At 42.0% G+C, this 19,019-nt stretch overlaps 1 protein-coding gene across 4 annotated transcripts in view; it reads left to right on the plus strand.

Moving 5' to 3' along the window:
• TEAD1 (TEA domain transcription factor 1) overlaps window positions 1–8,427 on the plus strand; it is a 251,112-nt gene extending 242,685 nt beyond the window's left edge. For all 4 annotated transcript variants that reach the window (XM_036258524.1, XM_036258526.1, XM_036258525.1 and 1 more), the window contains 2 exons: window positions 2,422–2,574; window positions 8,314–8,427. In XM_036258524.1, coding sequence (XP_036114417.1) covers window positions 2,422–2,574; window positions 8,314–8,427 — 267 coding nt within the window. The remainder of the gene's footprint in view (window positions 1–2,421; window positions 2,575–8,313) is intronic.
• Window positions 8,428–19,019: the final 10,592 nt, after the last annotated feature.

Raw genomic sequence — 19,019 nt, forward strand, 5'->3', positions numbered from 1 at the left:
ACATAATTTGTTAATACAATACAGTTTTCCCTTTCTAGATTTTAATTACTAGAAGAGAGGAAAGATCTTGGCTTTTGTATATTTATGTTCTCTCAAGACAACGTTCTATATTTCTCTCACTTATCCTTGGTCATTTCCCCCTAGATTCTTGGGTTTTCTATATATAATCTTATTAGCAGCTTTATTTTATCTCTTCTTTTCCAATGTTTATGCCAGTTTAAAAAAAAAAATACTATTTTCTCACCTTTTAGTTTGCTAAAACCTCCAACACAGTTGTAGAAGTAGTGATGTCTAAATAACAGTACCCTTATATAGTTTCTGAAGTTAGTGGATGTGACTTTGGTGTTTTCCAAGTACGATTATATTTATTTTGGGTTTTTATAAATGGTGTTTTCTTTCTATATTTGTGAGTTTTTTAATATGTGTTTTCTTTCTATAATTATTTTACTTAGGGTTTTTATTAGTAATAACTGCAATATTTTATCTAATGCCTTTTCAGCAACTCTTACTATATGATTTTTCTCCCATTTGTTGACATCATAAGTTAACACATATGTGTACCACAGCAACATTCCCGAAGAGAGTCTACTTTGGTTACATTGATGCTTTCCGTTGGTTATTTTACATAGAATTTTTTCATCTCATAGGTGATATTATAGTCTATGTTTTTCTTTTTTATAATCTCTTTTATCAAATTTCAGTATTCAGTGTATATTGGTTTCATAAAAAGAATTGAAACACCTACCTTTTTCTGTGGTCTGGCATGGTTTGAATAACATTGAAAATAACTATTCTTTAAAGGTTACGTAAAACTTGGCTGTGTAAACATTTGGTCTTTGTACCCTTTTCAGCGGCAGATCTCTAAACAACTTTCCAGTCATTTCCACGATCACTGACCAATTGAAGTTTACTTAAAAGGGTTCAGTGTTAGCAATTTGTATTTTGCTAGGAAAGCATCCTATCCTCTAGGTTTTCTTGGTTTTTTTTCCCCCTTAGAGTTAGGTGAAGTAACCACTTGTAAATCTTCTAATCTCTACTGTAATTATGGTTCTGTCTCCTTTCTTGAGAGTTTATTTTGTCTTTTTTAAAGAACCAGTTTTTATATTTATTCTGTCTGCATTTTAAATTTCTATTGATTTGAGCTTTTATCTTTATTAATTTCCTATTCTTGGTTTCTTTTGATTTGTGTGTGTGTGTGTGTGTGTGTGTGTGTGTGTGTGGTTTTGGTTTATTTTGTGGGGTTGTAATTTTTTAAAGATGTGTATTTAGTTCTGTATTTTTTCCATCTTTAATGATGAAGATGTGAAGCTGCTTCATTAAGTTGCCTCCAAGTAGAGCTTTACTGGGTCCCATAGTTTTGATGTATTTTCCTTTTCATTACTCTTTGGATAGTTTGTAATTTTCTTTTTAATTCCTTTCTGATCCAAGGTTATCCAGGAGTATGTTTCTTATTTCTGAGTGCTTCAATGGGATCTTCAAACTGCATATATACAAGTATTTTCTTTCTTTCTTTCTTTCTTTCTTTCTTTCTTTCTTTCTTTCTTTCTCTCTCTCTCTCTCTCTCTCTCTCTCTCTCTCTCTCTCCCTTTTCTTTCTTTTCTCTCTCTCTCTCTCTCCCCCTCTCCCTCCCCTCCCTCCCACCTTCCTTTCCGTTAATCCTTGCCCAAGGACATTTTTAGATAGAGTGGAAGGGAGGGAGGGAGGGGAAGAGAGAGAAAAACATCAATGTAAGAGACACACATCGATTGATTGCCTCCTGCACGACCTCCACCAGGGCTGGGATCAAACCTGCAACCCTTTGGTCTGCAGCCAGTTCTCTCACCCCTGATCCAAACCGGCCAAGGCTCACTCTTCCTTCTTTAATTAATGGCATAAATAACTAACAGTCAGGGGCTCATGGTGAGTGTGAAGTAGTTTTCCTCAAGTAGAGAAATTGACTGAATTGATTGTTGGCCAATGAAGCCTTATCAGAGTAAAGGACTTTCTTTGGGCTCTTTGAATAATTGGGAATGGCTGGTGCTACTCTTCAGGTCTTCAGGCAGAGAATCAGTAAGTAGGTGGTTAGATTTTTTTCCCTGACCTTTGCTGTAAAGGATTTATACAAATCTTCTTTAAAGTTATTATTTTTCCTTTTTTTTTTTTTAATGAGACTGACATGCTTACCCACTGTGCTGATGAGGCACCTTCCAATTTTTTGTTAATTTCTTTAATAAATAATGAATTCTAAGTATGGTAGTAAGTTTGGATATAGGATCTTTTAAAATTAAGTAAACTGCATAAATACAGTTTATACTATGTAGTTACAGTATATAGCAGACATTTCATGTTGGAAAAGTAAAATGCTTTTACAGGTATTACCTTTTTCTCATGTATTTTTGAAGTCTAAAGTGTACAAATGCTCAAATCCTTTTTCCCACACAGACGGAGTATGCAAGGTTTGAGAATGGCCGATTCGTATACCGAATAAACCGCTCCCCGATGTGTGAATATATGATCAACTTCATCCACAAGCTCAAACACTTACCAGAGAAATATATGATGAATAGTGTTTTGGAAAACTTCACAATTTTATTGGTAACTGTTTTGTCTCTTCCTGTTTTGGTGGACTCAACCATGAGGTGGGGGGTGGGGGGTGGGGAATGTGGGGGTAGAGACAGGAAGGGGGAGACTGGGAGGCACCAGGGCCTGGGCCAAGGCAACTGACCAGGCTGTTGGGTTGGGCCCCATGTGGTCAATCACCAGTTGAATTCACACATCCATAGGGCAAAGGTGGCCTTAGTTTGGGTTCAAGTCTGTAGAAAAGAAGGGGTCTCATCTGGCTGGGGTTTCTAAGCGTAACAGAATTGGAGTTCAGCAGGGTAATAAAAAGTGATGGTCCTAGGTTCTCAATTCTGGCTGCACATTAGAAAGACCTAAAGAAAGACCCTGGTATCTAAATATCCTGATACCAAGACTGCAAACTAGGTCAGTTGAATCAGGATCTCTGAGGGTAGGATCCAGGAATATGTGTTTTTTTAAGTTCCCTGGGTAATTCCAGTGATAGCCAAGTTTGAGTCTTAGCTGCAACATAGTATGTAAATCATAAGTGAGGCAAAAGCTGATTTAGTAAGTTTGTATTTCAAACATACCTTGATTCATTTCCAGAAGGATTTACAAGGCCTTATAAGAAGTAACATATATTAAGACAGCAAAATGTGAACTCTCAGTACTAGAAAAAATATAAATTAGAATAATGTCATGACCAGGAAGGGTTGGAAATATTCTCCAGAGGCTGAAAAGTATGATCAAAACTTAATGGGCAGCTAAAGGGAAAGAAAAATAATGGTGCTCAGTGTCCACGATGGGAAAGCTTTCTGGTTCCCCGGGCAGTGCTGTGTGGGGTGTTTTTTCCTCTTAATATTTAACTTTAAAACAAATTTTTCATGGAGGCTTCATTTTGGGACTTGGGGAGGTAATTAAGAATAATGTTGTCCTCAAAATATACCTATAAAATAAACAGTAATGGGTTTCATAAGGCTCATTAAAAATAATAATAATAATAATAATATTCCTTAATTAAACTGAAGGAAAAATGCCCAAACAAAACTTGGTGGCAAGAATTTTGCTGAAAGGGGCAGCAGCAGAAAATATTGTGGTCAAATTGTCCGCCCTCTGACAGGCCTGTTTTGTGACTAGGAACAAGAACTAGAATACTTAGAGCAGGAATTGTGTACCTGGAGTTTTTGGGTTCACTCAGCTTATGGTTCTCAATCAGTGGTGTGCTGGTGAAAAAGAAAAGTTCTACCTCAGACTTCCCCAACCCCAAGAAAAACAACCACCACCACCCTGATTGCTTGTTTCCATGTGTATATCTGCCCTCCAAGGACAATTTCAAGCTGCTAGTAGTTGTCCAGCTCATGAAATCCCTTAATATTTAACAGTAACTTTCAAGAGCCAGAAGGAGCCAGTTCCCTCAATGTAAAAATGAATAAATAAAAATTAAAAGATTCCGAGGCCTAGGCCTCACCTCAGATGAATCAAATTAGAATTCCCAGGTAGTTCTGCACAGGAATTGAAATCCTGCCCTAGGAGACTGGCAAATGAGCCGATATCCATTTATTCCGGGGAGAGAACCTCAGTGGGTTCGTAAGTGTGTCTAGGTCCCTCTAAAATTTAGAAATCAGCAGTCTGAGGGAAAGAGTGTAAAACATATTCTTTAATAACTAGTCTTTATTAGTATCCTTTTCTCTAATAGTCTTGGTGAATATTGAGCAACTCAAGGTTTGGGGTTCTGGGAGTCATTGTCATATAGGTATTCCCTGTTGTTAAGAATAGATCACACCTTGGTGCTCGGATGAGCAGAAGGTGACTGTGGCGTCCTGGTGTGGACATGAAACAGCCTCAGGAACTAACCACAGCTCTGTGAGTGGTTGGCCACTTCACCTCTCTTAGAGTAGTCTTAGCTATTTCTTGAAAACCAGTTCTGTGTCTATTTCAGCATTTTAAGGAATATATTCTCAGTCCCTAAAACCCTCTCTCGTGGAGTACAGCTGAGGAGAATAGGCCTGGAAAAATTTAAAGCATCCATTACCCATAAAACCCATGTAACTCTATTAGTAATGCTCCCTTGGAACATGTGGCTCCACGCAACATAGACGTCCGGAAAATGCACCATGTTAAATTAATTTCAAAAGGTATCATTAAACAACTAAACAAATTCCTCCTCTGATACGAAGGATTAGTGGCTGTCAATAAATATCTGCTGGAAATAATATTTTAGTTTCAGAAAAGCTGAAATGAAGTCAGCACTTTTGGATTGTGAGAACAGAATTATCTCATTGATGAAGGAGCGGGAGAACCTTTTCCACAGGGGTGGGATATAGGGTCATGGCCAGGATGGCAGCTGCTGGACACAGTTGTGGTGTTTTATTAGGTACCTTGGATACAAAGCCTGTGTCGACAAGACCATTTCCAGACCTGGTGGGCTAGACTATCTGATTTTACCAAGGTTATTCAGGAATTGAGGTGAACTATAGATGCAGGGCCTTAGGGACCACATCCAGACAGACGGGAAGACAGCTGCAGAACCACAGGCCAGGTCTTCCTGTCTTCTTTTGAAGTCGTATTCAGACATACAGGTTACTAGAAACATTTTTTCCCCTCCTTTCAAATCTTAATCATGAGGCCTAAATAGGATTTATTCTGTCCTAGAAAATTTGCAAGAAGGTAGGCTGGATTAGATGTTCCAGGCACGTGTTAAACCTTTTGTAAATGTTATAATATGCAATTCTCATTACAGAATTGTGAGGCCATTTTTATTCCCACTTTATGGATAAGGAATGCATTAGGTCACAGAGCCAGTAACAGACATAAATTAAGACTTGAGTTAATGGAAAAGACCCTTTGTAGGATATTTCATGGTGATGGAATCAGAGCCTTGGGTTGGAGACCCGGCTCTATTTTGTGACCTCGGGTAAGCCATTTAAAGTCTCTTGACCTGTTTCCATATACAAACAAAATGCTCAGATCTGTACTCCTCACCTCAGAGGTTACTGAGAATGTTTTCATTCGTTCATCTGAACTATGGAGATATTGTCCTAGCTGCCAGAATACAATGCAGATAAAACACATACCTGTCTCATAGTTAATCCTGGCCTGGTAGGGAGAAGAGGCAGGTAAATAAATGATTGTGATACAAGGTCATAGTGACTATATGTGAAATAGGCACCACAGAGTTACCGGGTCATAGATCCTGTAGTTGGGGTGAGGTGGTGAGTTCTCAGGGATGTTAAAAGATGATATTTAAGTTGCCTTGATGGTTAAGCAGACATTTTTCAGATTTACCAAGAAAGGGGCTGTTTCATGGGTGCATAATTAAGTGTCAGGTTCTAGGATTTGGTGAACTAACAGGTGGGGCGGCTATCCTGGAGTCTGATGAGGGAGGCAAGCGTTCCCTGAGTAATCACAAAGTATATGTATATTAATGGTGGCTGATGGCTGCAGAGGTAGGCTCATGGTATCAAGGGAGCACATAGAATGGGAGGGTTTGACCTAGTTCAGAAGGTCAAGGATGGCTTCCTTAAGGAAGAAGCAATTGAAAGATACCTGCCAGATGAACAGTGAACAGGCACAGAGGTTAGGGAAGAATGCTACGGATAGGCGGGCAGGCAGGGGCAAGTCAAACTGCAAACAGGGTCATGTGGCTGGTGTGGAGATGAAGGAGAGCACGGAGCAGTGAGCTGGCTGGGGAGGAGTGGCCAGGCTGGCAGGGTCTCCTTGGCCTCTTAGGATGAGAAAAGGTTTTCTCTTCATCCTAATGTTCAAATGTTTAAAAGAAGCCAACAGGGTTTTTTAGGGTTTTGATTTTTTTTTTATTTTAATTGCTTTTAGAGAGAGAGGTAGGGAGAGAGAGGGAGAGGGAGAGAGAAACACTGATTTGTTGTTCCATCTATCTATGCATTCATTGGTTGATTCTGCTGTTTGTCCTTATTGGGGATAGAACCTGCAACCTTGATGTATCTGGATGATGCTCAAACAACTGAGCTACCCAGCCAGCATTTTAAAGCAAAAGTATGTTGTCAGGTTTCTGTTTCTTAGGAGGATTTTGCGGCTGCCATGTGCAGCTGGTGCCAAGCAAGTGGCTCCTGGTGGAGGAGTCCTGGCAAGGTTTGTGGTACCTTGGGGTGGAAAAGGGATAGATTCAAGGACTGCTCAGGAGTAAAAGCAGCAGAACATGGCATTTGTTTGGGTGTGCTGATGAGGGAGAGAGAGGTTTTGAGGATGAAAGAACTACAAACTTGGAGTATTTGATCTGGGAGGGAAGCAGCAAGAAATGACTAGAAAAGCCCGTGAGTACCAGTGTTGAAAAAAATCTTTATTTCCCAGAAAAAAGAAAGGAGATAATCCATTACCGTATCAGTTGTCTAGAGCAGCATGACATAATGGTTAAGAAAAAGGTCTTTGGAATGAGAAGATCTGGATTCCTTAGTTAACAATTGTATGTCTTAAACAAAGGAACCCCCAGCTTCCTTCTCATCAGAGGGAACGTGATATAGCGCCTGCTCATAGAACTGTTGTCATACCATATGAGACCATGTATGTAAAGCATTTAATACAAGTAGGTACATACTAAGCAGTTAGTGTACGATCGCCGTTATTATGTGACTTCTCATTCTTCCAGCAAATATTTACTGCATGACTTGTGTGTCAGACACTAAGCCAGTTACTGAGACATGTGGTTCCTGTTCTTCAAGAACTTCTAGTCCACTGGATGAGATGGGCATTAAGAAATCACACAGATCTATGTGGACTTTAGATGGTACAGGCTGCGGTGATGAGAAAATTACAAACACTACAAGACTTGATTCTTTAGTCAGAGACCATCAGTTTGAGCGCCTTAAGGGTAAGGAAAATGAAGTGGGCGAAGCAGCCTAATGCATAGCAGGGAATGAGACCAACGACAAACTGGACCAGGCTCTGAGAGTCAAAATATTTGAAAACACGGAGCTGGCCTAATGAAACACACACGTAACAGAGTCTTGGGAGAATGTTGAATAGGAAAATTGGGTGAGATTTGTTTTCAGAAAGTGTCTTCTGAGAGTGGCCTGGGGCACTGGGACAGTGAGGAGAGAGGAAGGAGGCAGGTGCAGTGGGGAGGGGGCCGCAGTCTGGGCTAGACGGCTCGGGATCTGAACGAAGACTGAGACGGTGTGGGGAGGAGAAAGATGGACCTGAGCCACTCAACTCAAGAGGGGAAGCAGATACATATTTCAAAATACACTTTGAAGAGTAAAGCCTATAGAAATTAAGAATGATCATTTGACATGATTCTACCACTGTTTCTTGACTCAGCATATATTTTACTGATCCGGGCACTTCTGGTTAAAAGTGGGGAGCAAGGCACTCATGAAGTTTATGTCTGCCATTGGCTATTGTGAAACAAATGTAGTAAAAGCTTAGGAATAAGGACACAGTTCCTAGAATAAATGACTGTCTCATGTGGACAGGATTGCAGGAAATTGTCTTTGTTGTAAACATGTCAGAAAATCCACACTAATTCTTCTGTTCTCTTCTGGGGCTCATACTATGGGTGAGACCCTTTCTGCAAGATCCTTCTTACATATAGGAACTCAGATAGGTTTCCAGTCCAACCTGTAATACCCTGAATTAGCGCTAGAGGGGGCAGAGTGAGGCCGGGCAGATTTCTAATAATCCAATTGTTGGACTTGGGACTGTTCCTCTCCAAGTGAATCAAAGTCGTCACGGCACAATGGAATATGTTTTCATTCATGTGGTGTTTTATTGATATATGTATATACTTCTTTTTTTTAACAGGTGGTAACAAACAGGGATACACAAGAAACTCTCCTCTGCATGGCCTGTGTATTTGAAGTTTCAAATAGTGAACATGGAGCACAACATCATATTTACAGGCTTGTAAAGGACTGAACATGGTTATTTATATAGAGATACCTGTATATACACACACACACACACACACATATGTGCGCACACACACACTCTCCATTATCGAACGACTGACTGTACACCTCACCGTGCAGGGGTGGTGCCCTGGCCCTGAGGTCACCCTACTTTTCTAGATCCTGTTTGAGTGAAGTCATTTTTTCATGTGTTCATACTATCATTGTAGCTGTGAAGTTCTGGTACAGTTGTAAAAAGAGAAATCAAGTTGTTTCTATATGTTCCTCAGATCTGCAGCCCACAATTCCTCGGGAAAGGTGAACCTTATGAACCCAAGTCTCTGTCTGCAGAGACCCATTTCCAATTGTGGTAGAAAATATTCAGACAGAGCATTGCCGTGGGACATTTACAGCCTTTATACAATTATATTTAGATCTTTCTTTTTTCCAACATAAAATTCTTGTTTTAAGATACAAGTAAAATTAATCTTTAAATATAAATGTAAATTAGTACACAAAACTAAGAATCTTTAGACTTATGTTTGTAACTAATTAGGGTGGAAGTTATGAAAGAATGTAATTCACTAAATTATTTTTTAAATGAAACTTTTCTTTCTTTTTGAAACCAAATGTTAAAATATAGCCTTAAGAAATGCTTGGTAGAAATATCCTAATGAGACAAATTTGTACTTTTTTCACAAGGTTAAAACTAATCTCCTAATCCATTAAACTCTTGAGCAGGTATTACAAAGGAAGAAAACTTCACCCCTTATCCTTAACATATATAGTATATTTAAAAATATAAAATTGTATTGTACTAATGTGATGATTGATTATTTAATGAAAAAGAAAAGATGGCTCTTTTTGCAATAAGTAGATAAATACTGAAAATCTAAACTTACAATGTTTATAGTCTTGTGTGTGCAGTTATATTTTATATGGACAACCAAATTTTTTTAAGATGAGTAAATATTTGAACCACTGAAATTGAATAACAAATTTAAATTGGCATGAATACTGCACTGTGAGCTGCAAAGTATAGAAAATCCTGTGGCTGGGAGAAAATTTATCAACCAAACAAGTAAAAGGCTCATCAGTTTTAGCATCTCTGCTCCCCAGAAATTGGCAAGCATTCTCGCTAGCCTATGGATAAATTGTTTATTTCTGGTGATCCAATATGCATATTAATCTGCTATAACTATATGTATATGTATGTGTATACATATACACATATACATATATAGTTATTCAACACATATTTATTGAACACCTAGTAGTGTCACTAAGTTTGCTAGGTGCTGATATGTATGTATATTTCCATCTGTTTCTGTAGCTCTAGATATATTCTCTAAGGACATCCATTTTCTTGTCACCTCTCAATAAGTCACAGTACTTGTTTGACTGAGGTTTAAGAGGCCCAGCTATCTATTTCTGACCTTTCAAACAGGCTCATTTGGGAGGTTCTCTTCCCAGGAGAGATTCAACTTTCCAACCCAAATATTCCAGAGCATGGCCCAGGCAGACTTGATTTGATGTAGCCACATACCAGTCTTAGGTTCTTTCCACAGTGCTTGATTGGGAAATACCCACAAAGACACACCCCCAACTTCCCAGAAGAAAGCGACATTTTTATAATTGTTGGGAACATGTTAACACAATAGAATGTGAAATAAGTTTTATAAGATGTGAAACATATCAAGCCTTTTTCATCAAGCCAGGAAATAAAATCTTTGTTATAACACATCTGAGTAACTTACACACCCCTTTCCTGTCTCACTGTCTGCTCTGATGCTGCCTGCCTGTCGGTTAGTATTGGTGGTCATGAGCATGAGGGTGTGCCAGGCTCGTGGCAAACAGAACACTGGACCAAGCCTGGCCTCTTCCAAACTCATACCACTGGTCACTGGGAAGACCAGAGGAGAACGTGCAGAGCCGTCCCCATTGGGAGTGTGCATCCCTCACGTAAACCAGTAGGAGGGTGCCCATCTTCCCTCCGAAGAGAACCTACCCTTTGTTCCCTGATTCCACGTGGGCCCTTGAAGGACTGCCCCAGTTGTCTGCTCTCCCATCTGGTCTTCAGTCCAAGCATTTAAGCGTTTCCTATTGGTCACCCATCTTCCGGGTGTTGCTTTTGCTCCTGTTTCTTGCATCTTTCCTCAAGGAAACCCCACTCTTCCAAGAGCAGGACCCTAGAACTGAAGGCATGCAAATGATTTATGTGGCTCAAAGCCAGGCCACCCCAGAACCCCAGTGAGAGAGGTGTCTGGTTCACGTTCCCACCCAGGAATGGCTCTTCCACGCTGCCAGGAGAGTTCTTAAGATTTACTTTTCAAAGCACAAACAGACTGAGACCCAAGAGGACCAGCCAGAGGATAGTTCTGTTTGCTGCAAAGAGGGGCACGCCCTGGTCGACTCCCAGTCAGGCTTGCCTCTGCCTCGCCGCCGGTATCCTCCTCTGATCCCTCTGTCGATGAGTTTGTGGGCTTACACGGACAACCCTGAGGATTGCTTTCTGCTTTTAAATCTTTTTGTTTACATCTTTTGCTCCAGGATCTCTAGTTACTTCTGGTCTTGTTCTTCTTAGGTTTTCTCCAGGGCGTATAGTTTCCCTATCTAGTTCACTGGTCCAGTCACCCAAACTCTTGGCACTCTCTGTGTGTCTCCCAGATTAGACCCTGGGGTGGCATTTGTTTAACATCCAATCCCCGTCTGTCTTTGGTCCTCACCCTTCACGCAGTCCTCTTCCGCTGCCTGGAAAGCTCTGACGCACACAGAAGCCTCTCCGGAGCGCTGCCCCACGCACTCCCAGGTGCTGTCTCCTGGTGACCCCGCTACCAGGTTTGCTTCAGGGACATCGCACGCTTCAGCTGGAGAGTTTGGAGGCCAGCTTTTCACCCCTACGCAGGGAGTAGCTGAAGAACTGGGTTCCGGTCCGTTGGCATTCTTTTCCACCGACGGTAAAATTGGTACTTCTTCAAGAACATGTCCTAGAATTCCAGAATGTCCTCTCTGCCCAAGACCAGTGTCAAACTCGACACTGTTGACATTTTAAACCAGATCATTCTTTGTTGTGCAGAGCTGTCCTGTGCATTCTGTCTTCAGCCATTGACAATGCCCCGCAGGGCACAGAATCGCCCCTAGTTGAGAACCACTGCACAGGTCACAAAGACCATATTTGAGAGTTTCTTTTTCCTCCCTTTTCATGCCAAGATCACATCTCTCCTTGTGCCAGACATCAGGAGCCAGGTAGAAATATCACACAAGTGACATGTGTCCATGTTTCTTCCTGTTTCAGAACTTTTGCTTCAACAGTAGAGTCTCTGTTGCCACAAGTATCCTTTGCCTGGTGCCTGGGGAGTTGGGGACAGCTGGTCACCATCATTCCTACAATCAACTCTCACCTATTGAAAGAGCACTTGTCATTTGATCTTCAGTCTTTAGTTTACCAGGTTAAAAAAAGCTATTTTCCTTATTTCTCATAAGCTCGTGGGTCTCATTATCAAGCCTTTAATTGTTTCAGCAAACTTCCTCTTCTCTGCCTTGTATTCAGTGCTGTTTGCATTTATGGAAGCCTCTGGAACGTGTCTTTTTATCTTTAGGGATGGAGTACAGAGGGATCAGTTCCAGAAGAGGGCTGATAGAATTTTTTCTTTCTTGAGCTAAAAGAGAGCACAGTCTGCTCTCCCTCACTTTGTAGATGAGAAAGTTGAGGCTCAGCGGGGAGAGGACTTGCCCAAAGCCACCCAGTTTGGCCAGTGACAGAAGAAGGGTGAGGCTGTAGGTCTCCTACCACTTAATCCTTGGCCTCTTCTGCTGGAGGTTGTTCCTCTTTGGTGCTCATGCTTACACGACCCCTACAGATGCGTGGACAGGGTCGCTTCAGAAGAGAGGGAGATGAAGAACCCCCCTCTGCCAGAGCCACAGCCGCACCCCAAGGCTGTTGCTGCTGCTCACACGGGGCTGTCGGAGGCAACACGAGCAGATAGCAAAGCTGATGAGCCTTTTCTCTTCCTCTGAGTTCAGTTCACCTGCCACAGGCTCCGAGTCAAAGTTCTAATGGCTAAGCATCCCGGCAGCAAAGTCCCGCACTCAGACCAGCCAAAAAACAGGCCCTGATCCAAGCACTTGGTGTTACAAGTCCCCGGGTGGCTTGAAAACCCAAGTCTCTAGGTTTCAATACTGTAGTGGTTTTAGCAGTTTGTTTTTGTATAACCGTAAATTATTTAAATCATGAGACAGTTTTACAAACCAGGTACATGTAATTTGTATGATTTTTGTATATGCTCTGGTACACTACACTTGTCCTAACGAAGGGTAGAACCAATTTTGTTTGTTGGTGTTCACACCTGTGACATTAAGAGGACATGTCTGCATTGCTCATTTCTTTATGTTGCTGTTTCTGTGGCAAAGCCCTGCCATGTCATTTCTGAAAAGCCTTAAATCTTTGAGATGTTGCGTGTAGGGTTTGCAGTGCAAAAGGCTGCCTTGGAACTGGGAGCCCTTTTGTAAGCTGGAAGCATTTCTCTTACTACTGTTACTTTTCTAGGAAGTTTGAATTCAGAGCTGCCAAAGCGTTCCAGTACGCAGTGCCTTAGCGCTACCTTAGTCGTGCCGCCAGCCTTTCCTTACACCTGTTCTCAATGCCATTTGCTAATTGGCCCATTATGTAAAACAACACGCAAACATTGTTTTCCTATTGTTTATTAAGCCCACTTTTCTCCAGTTCTACAACAAACTGAGTACTTGGTCTAAAATCGAAAACTGAACGTGAGTCAGTCCTTTGACCAGACTCTCAAATGTATACCAAAACAAAAGGTTTTGCAACTTCATAGTTTACTATGAAAAGCAAATTGTACTTTTAATGTTGCCTTTTAAATTCACGACCAAATACCTAGCTATTTGTGAATCTTGTGAATCTTCTGCACTCTAGCATGAAAGTGCCTTTGGTTTGAGATTCCAGCTTAGAAAAGTGCTGCCATTATAACGATAATTTGTAGAGAGACCAAAAATATTTTGAGATCACCGTAATGCCTTTGGTTTACCGGGATGAGTAACCAACCACAGGCCTCTGTTCGCAAGAGCATGACGTGGACCCTGCCTGCTGGGAGCCTGCCGTGGGAGACCCCACCACCGCTCGCCCGGAGCACGCTGCGCGGAGGGACCCGGAGCTGCTGGTCTGTGTGCCGATGACCCGGCGTCTTCTCCACGCGGCGCCCAGCCCTGCACCCGCCCACACACAGCAGACCCTCGGCCGGCGGACACACCTGTCCTCCCGATGTCCGTGTCCAGTCTCTGTGGAGGCTGTTCTTTCCCATCCAGACAACATGCGCACTTCTCTGGTTTGCACAGTGATACCATTTTGAAAGTTGGAAGCCTCAAACTGAGATGACAGTGCAGAACAAAAATGAGTTAGGGTCATGACGATTGAAGTGTTCTTCCTAGGGCGAAAACGTTGTCTCGTGTGACTGTGCTATGAGAAACTTCCAAAGAGCACCATTCACAATTCGGCATTTTCAAAGAATGTGTCAGCCCTCAGAGGGGCAGTTCTTTAAAGTCCGTGTTGGCTTTTATCAAAACCTTGTGTAAATTGGGAAACCTGATAGAGGTAAGGAAGAGGAATGAGAAGGACAAGAAGGCAAAAACACCAGCCAAACAAGCCAAGGAAAAAAGATTTTCCTTACCAATATAGACTTAAATGACATCAGACATCTTTGAAAGTTAGCCTGAACTCTTAATGTACACGTTCTGTCTCTACCTGGTGTCTTTAAGAATACCCTCTCGGGGCTCTGAAATTTCAGGAGTGCTTTCCATCCACACCAAGTTGTGAGTATTTATAGAAATTTCTACAGGAAAAGAAATCCAATGTAAAGAAAATTTACTCACCACAGGTTGTAGTCAGCTGCTTGAATTCAGGCCCTGTCACTGTACTATACCACCGCCTGGAAAGAAATTGCTCAAATACGTGTTTCCTCTTCTCTTTTCTTCTGTTACTGTGCTTGGTGTGGCAATAGTGTTCTCTCAGAAACTCATTGCTTAAACTGTTAAGAATGAAGGTTTTGTGTTTAAAATTTATTGCATCGCAAAAGATAGTTTCACCGAAGTCATGCACCATTAAATAAGATGAAATATTTGTATTTATTGTCCTATTTCTTAAACCGTAACTTGTTTTATTCTCTGTGAGTTCACATTGAGTCAGTCATGTGCCACACTATATCTGAGTATTTGAAAGGCCGTTCAGTTCCCTCTCGTTCGTCATTCGGTGGGCCCGATTCCAGTAGCTTCCACCTGTCAGTTTGACCCTCTTTTGTCTGGCTTCCATCACAAGATAATTTCGCCGTCCCCTCTCTCTAAGAGAAGCTGGAAGAATCTAGGCGTAAATCAATTGGAAACCAGTCTGATTTTCTTTCATTTTTTTGCATCAGTCATTTTCTGTGATTTGTCTCACTGTGTAAATTAAATATTAACTGCACTTCTTAGAAAAAATCTCCCTGTTACCTCCTTGAAAGATTCATTTCTGTAGGCCTTGTTCCAATAGGCTCATGACTGCAGATAAAGGAAAAAAAAAAAAAAAAAAAAGGAAAAACAAAAACAGTATGTGCCTGAAAAACGACAAAAAATTTTTTTGTAACATTGAAAAAAGAAACCTGAATAGCCTTTAATTCTTCAATATGCTTAAATGTTACGTCAATCTGTTTTTGCCACGTTTGTTCACATCCTAAATGACTTAATGGGGTTCTCTCAGTCTGTGTCTTCATGTCACGTGTGTACAATGGGCTTGTGACGTAAGCGTTTCATCTGGTCAGTGGTTCCTTTGATATTGTGCTGCTGCTGGGAGTGGGCTGTGGAACCTGCCTTCGGGTAATACGGTTCCTCGTGAGTAGATTGGAGAGGTTGGGAGGTGGGGGGCAAATTCTCACACACGTTTTCTTAACCTATTTGCAGAAACTCTCAAAAGGCATTTGGTTAAACCTCTTGGCAGTACAGTATTCTCGTATTTGTTAACGTCTGTGTTTAGGTACTGGTACCTTTTTGTTTAAAAATGTTCTAAGTGTTGGCTTTAAAGTGAATTTATCTTTAGTATGATAGTTATATGAAAATTATAGAGTTTGTGTGCAGAGAAGTTTTTTATAAAGTGCTTTGTAAAAAAAAATGTATTCTAGCTTTCGCGGTACATATGTGTGATAACTTTAATATCCATGACAGTTAAGTGCAATTATTTCATCTAAAAATGCTATTTTTGTGTCAGTTCCTGCAGGTGTTTTCATGTCTTTGCAAAGTGACACATTTTGATGCCTTCTTGATAAAGTGGTAGACATTTTGTAGCTTTCTAGAAACTTTGTATTCATACGGTATCAATGAAAAATAAAGAAAATGAAAGTGTGGGTCACCTTTTTTATCTGCAAAAGTGTATATTGTTGAAAATGAGATACGCTTTCTGTGTTGTGAGTGCTTACATGAAGGACAGAATAAAGGAGGTTGAAACCATGATCCCTTTGACAAGGTCCACCAAGCTCAGTGTCAGGTGTTAACGTCTAACCGGGTTTCTTGAAAACATCCACAAGTCAGTCTGTCTGTTTTCCTCTCTCTTTAGTGCTTCTTGAATATTGACATACACAGCACGGCTTGTCTGTTGATCCCAGGCAACCCGAGAAACCATGTCCCAGGTTCCATGGTATCATAACGGCCTTGGAGAACAAAAAGCATACCAGCTCAGCCATTGAGCATATGTTATTAAAGCCCAACTTGCTGGGCATATGCCAGGACCCAGGGGCAGAGCAGACAGTGGGGTACAGAGGTAAATACCACGTGGCTCTCACCTGCATCGTGCTTCATTCTCGGTAGTCAGGTTGCGTGTGCAGCTGACACCCTTGCCTTGTCCTCAGTATCACTGTGGGATTTGTGGTTCAGGTGTGCAGTGCACATGTATAGTGAAACCTTGGGTTCACTAAAACTTTATTACATGCTGGGCACTAGGTCAAGTGTATGGGTATGAGGTGTGTATGTTGTTTCCTTTGATTCTCAGAATAGTCCCAATGACAGTGACATTATTATTTCCAACTGAGGCTCCAACAGAATAGGTCATCCAAGTCATGACTGGTGAGTGGTGCAGCCTTAAATAGGTCACCCTGACTCTTCAGCCTGGACTCTTGGCTCCTACATTTTGGCTCATGAGAATCTGGAAGCAGCTCAAGATTGGGGAGAAATCTAGATTAAGGAAGGGAAAAGTTTCTCAATGATGACCTTGGGCTTCTGACAACAGGGCGGAACGCACCCTAGCATCCTTTGGTTTGCTTCTCCCCATTCCTTTGACATCTTGAGGTAACGCCTGCTCAAACCCCGGGAGGCACTGATGGGAGTGGGAACAGAGAAGAAAGGAATTCGGCCCCTTGGAAGAGACATTGTTTCAGCAAGCCGCTGTTCGAGAGGCATGCTGTCCAGTGAGCTGCTCGGGGCAGAGGGAAGGGCACTGGGAGCATTTTGCTGAGGCCTTGTTATCTGGAAGGCATCTTCAGACACACCAGTCACGGTTTGCTTTAGCCCACATACGCTGAATAAAAAAAAAAAAGCAAATTGAGGCCCAGACACGGTAAGCCCTTGGTAGGGTCATAAAAGCTAGTAAGTGGCAAGAATTTAGAGGTGGGGACACTTCCTTCCTTGCAGTTTTGACTCTGCCACCAGCTGTGTGGCACCCTTGCCCTCCAGCTCCTCCTCCAAAGCTCAGCACTTTAATATTTCAAAAGCATTCTTTGTTAGCGCCTGCGGTTCCAGTCATTGGAGTTCAGCAAAGAGAATGACACCCTAGGTAAACTAACATCGTTGAGTAAAGATGTTGCAGGAGCAAAGGGAAGGGCACAGGTAAGGTCAGGGCACAGGCACCTTGGCTGGCAACCCTGACCATTTCCTGCCTTCCTGCTGCAGGGGACCTGCACGCCCTGCTACTGCTACTGCAAGGCCAGTGAGCTGTCAGTAAGTAGTCAGTGAGCAACTGATCCAGTTCCAACAAACAGCAGTGTTCTCGATGCCTGTGAAGCCTCTGATCTTAACAGCCTTGGAAGACACCTTTGCTCTATGTAATGCCCCACATGTCACATCGGTGTACCTTGTCACTAGCAAATAGTGACACGTACAAACGGTGTACGTTGCCAGCAACCTGGCTGCATTTCCTCCGGTCACCATTCCCCCTTTGCTTAGGCTCCCAAGAAGCTCAGGCTTAAAAGATGTGTCCTGTGCTTATGATAAGGACAAACTAAAATACAAGGGCATGGAAAGATCAAAAATAAAAGATTAAAAACAATGCCAGCAAAACACCACGAGAAAGACGATGTAGCTATATTTTAGTATTCTCACACTCGTATAGCTCAAAGAAGAGATCATTACTAGAGTTTATGAGGATTACTTCAAAATAAGACAAGACCCCAAAAATATAGGACATGGAGGATGTGAACAATGTGCTGCTCCAGTTTACAAAATACAAAGTAATGAACCCAACAATTGGAGGCTATACATTGTTTTCAAGCACATAAGAATTTTTTATAAACATTGACTAAGGCCAAGAGTCTGGAAACTGGCCTGTGGGCCAAATCTGGCCTGCTGCTTGTTTCTGTAAATAAAATTTATGGGAACACAGCCCCTAATATTTGTCTACTTACCGTTGGGGCTGTTTCACACAGCAGTGGCAGAGTTGATTAGTTGTAATAGACCCTATAGCCTGCAAAACCTAAACTAATTACCACTGGCCCTTTATAGAAAAAACAAACTTGTTAACTCCCATTTTAAACCAAAAGGCAAGATCTGGCATATAATAATCTAAAAAGATACCTGGGTTTCCCTTTCTCCAGTGTCGAGATGTGTAGATGCTCTGGCAAATGGCTGCGGTCCCTCGAATGGCCTTCTGTGGCAGTATAGTGTCCTTCCTCAAGTGTCCCCGCCCTCCGATCAATGGGCTCTGGGTCTAGGAACAGACTTATATCTGGGAAGGGTGAGTGAAGGGTGGTGATTTTTCTTTGCAACAGCTGATATCTGTCCATCATGATATTTGATGATTAAAACATCCAAAGAACATCTCTGATGGGTACCCATCTATCTTGCCCCTGTCTTACCACTGTCTACCAGTTATCTCCCCAGATCCCTGGGGGCCAGGCTCCTTGGTTGCTATTGCTTGCTATCTATCATGGTAATTATTACTTTGCCTCTGGCAGCTAATTGCTGCCTCCTTGTCTCTGCTTTTTCAGAACCCTGTTATCTCCATTCACATAAGAGAACCCAGTTCCATGTCAATATCTCCTGCCATCAACATGGGGCTGCAATCCCCGACCTGTTTCTCAGCAGTACCACCCGATCACTAGTGCATTCTCGTTGTTTGAGGGAAGAAAGTGTCTTCTTGTCCTGCTGGGGCACATGGTCAGGTGGTGGGTCTGAAATTACAAATCCATGCCCACAGCATTGCCTCAGATCCCTGCCAAGGTGATCCCAGCACCTCCGCGTTATCTAGAGCATCCTTTCCTCCAAGTTCAAGGGGTCACCTGGCAGCACATCGTCTGGCTGACACAGTATCAACCCAGGTGTCTTTGCCTGGATATTAAATTCTGGACTGTAAAGGTGTGTGTTTCACGCCATTGA

The sequence above is a fragment of the Molossus molossus genome, unplaced genomic scaffold (assembly GCF_014108415.1).
Source record: "Molossus molossus isolate mMolMol1 unplaced genomic scaffold, mMolMol1.p scaffold_m16_p_13, whole genome shotgun sequence".
NCBI lineage: Eukaryota > Metazoa > Chordata > Mammalia > Chiroptera > Molossidae > Molossus > Molossus molossus.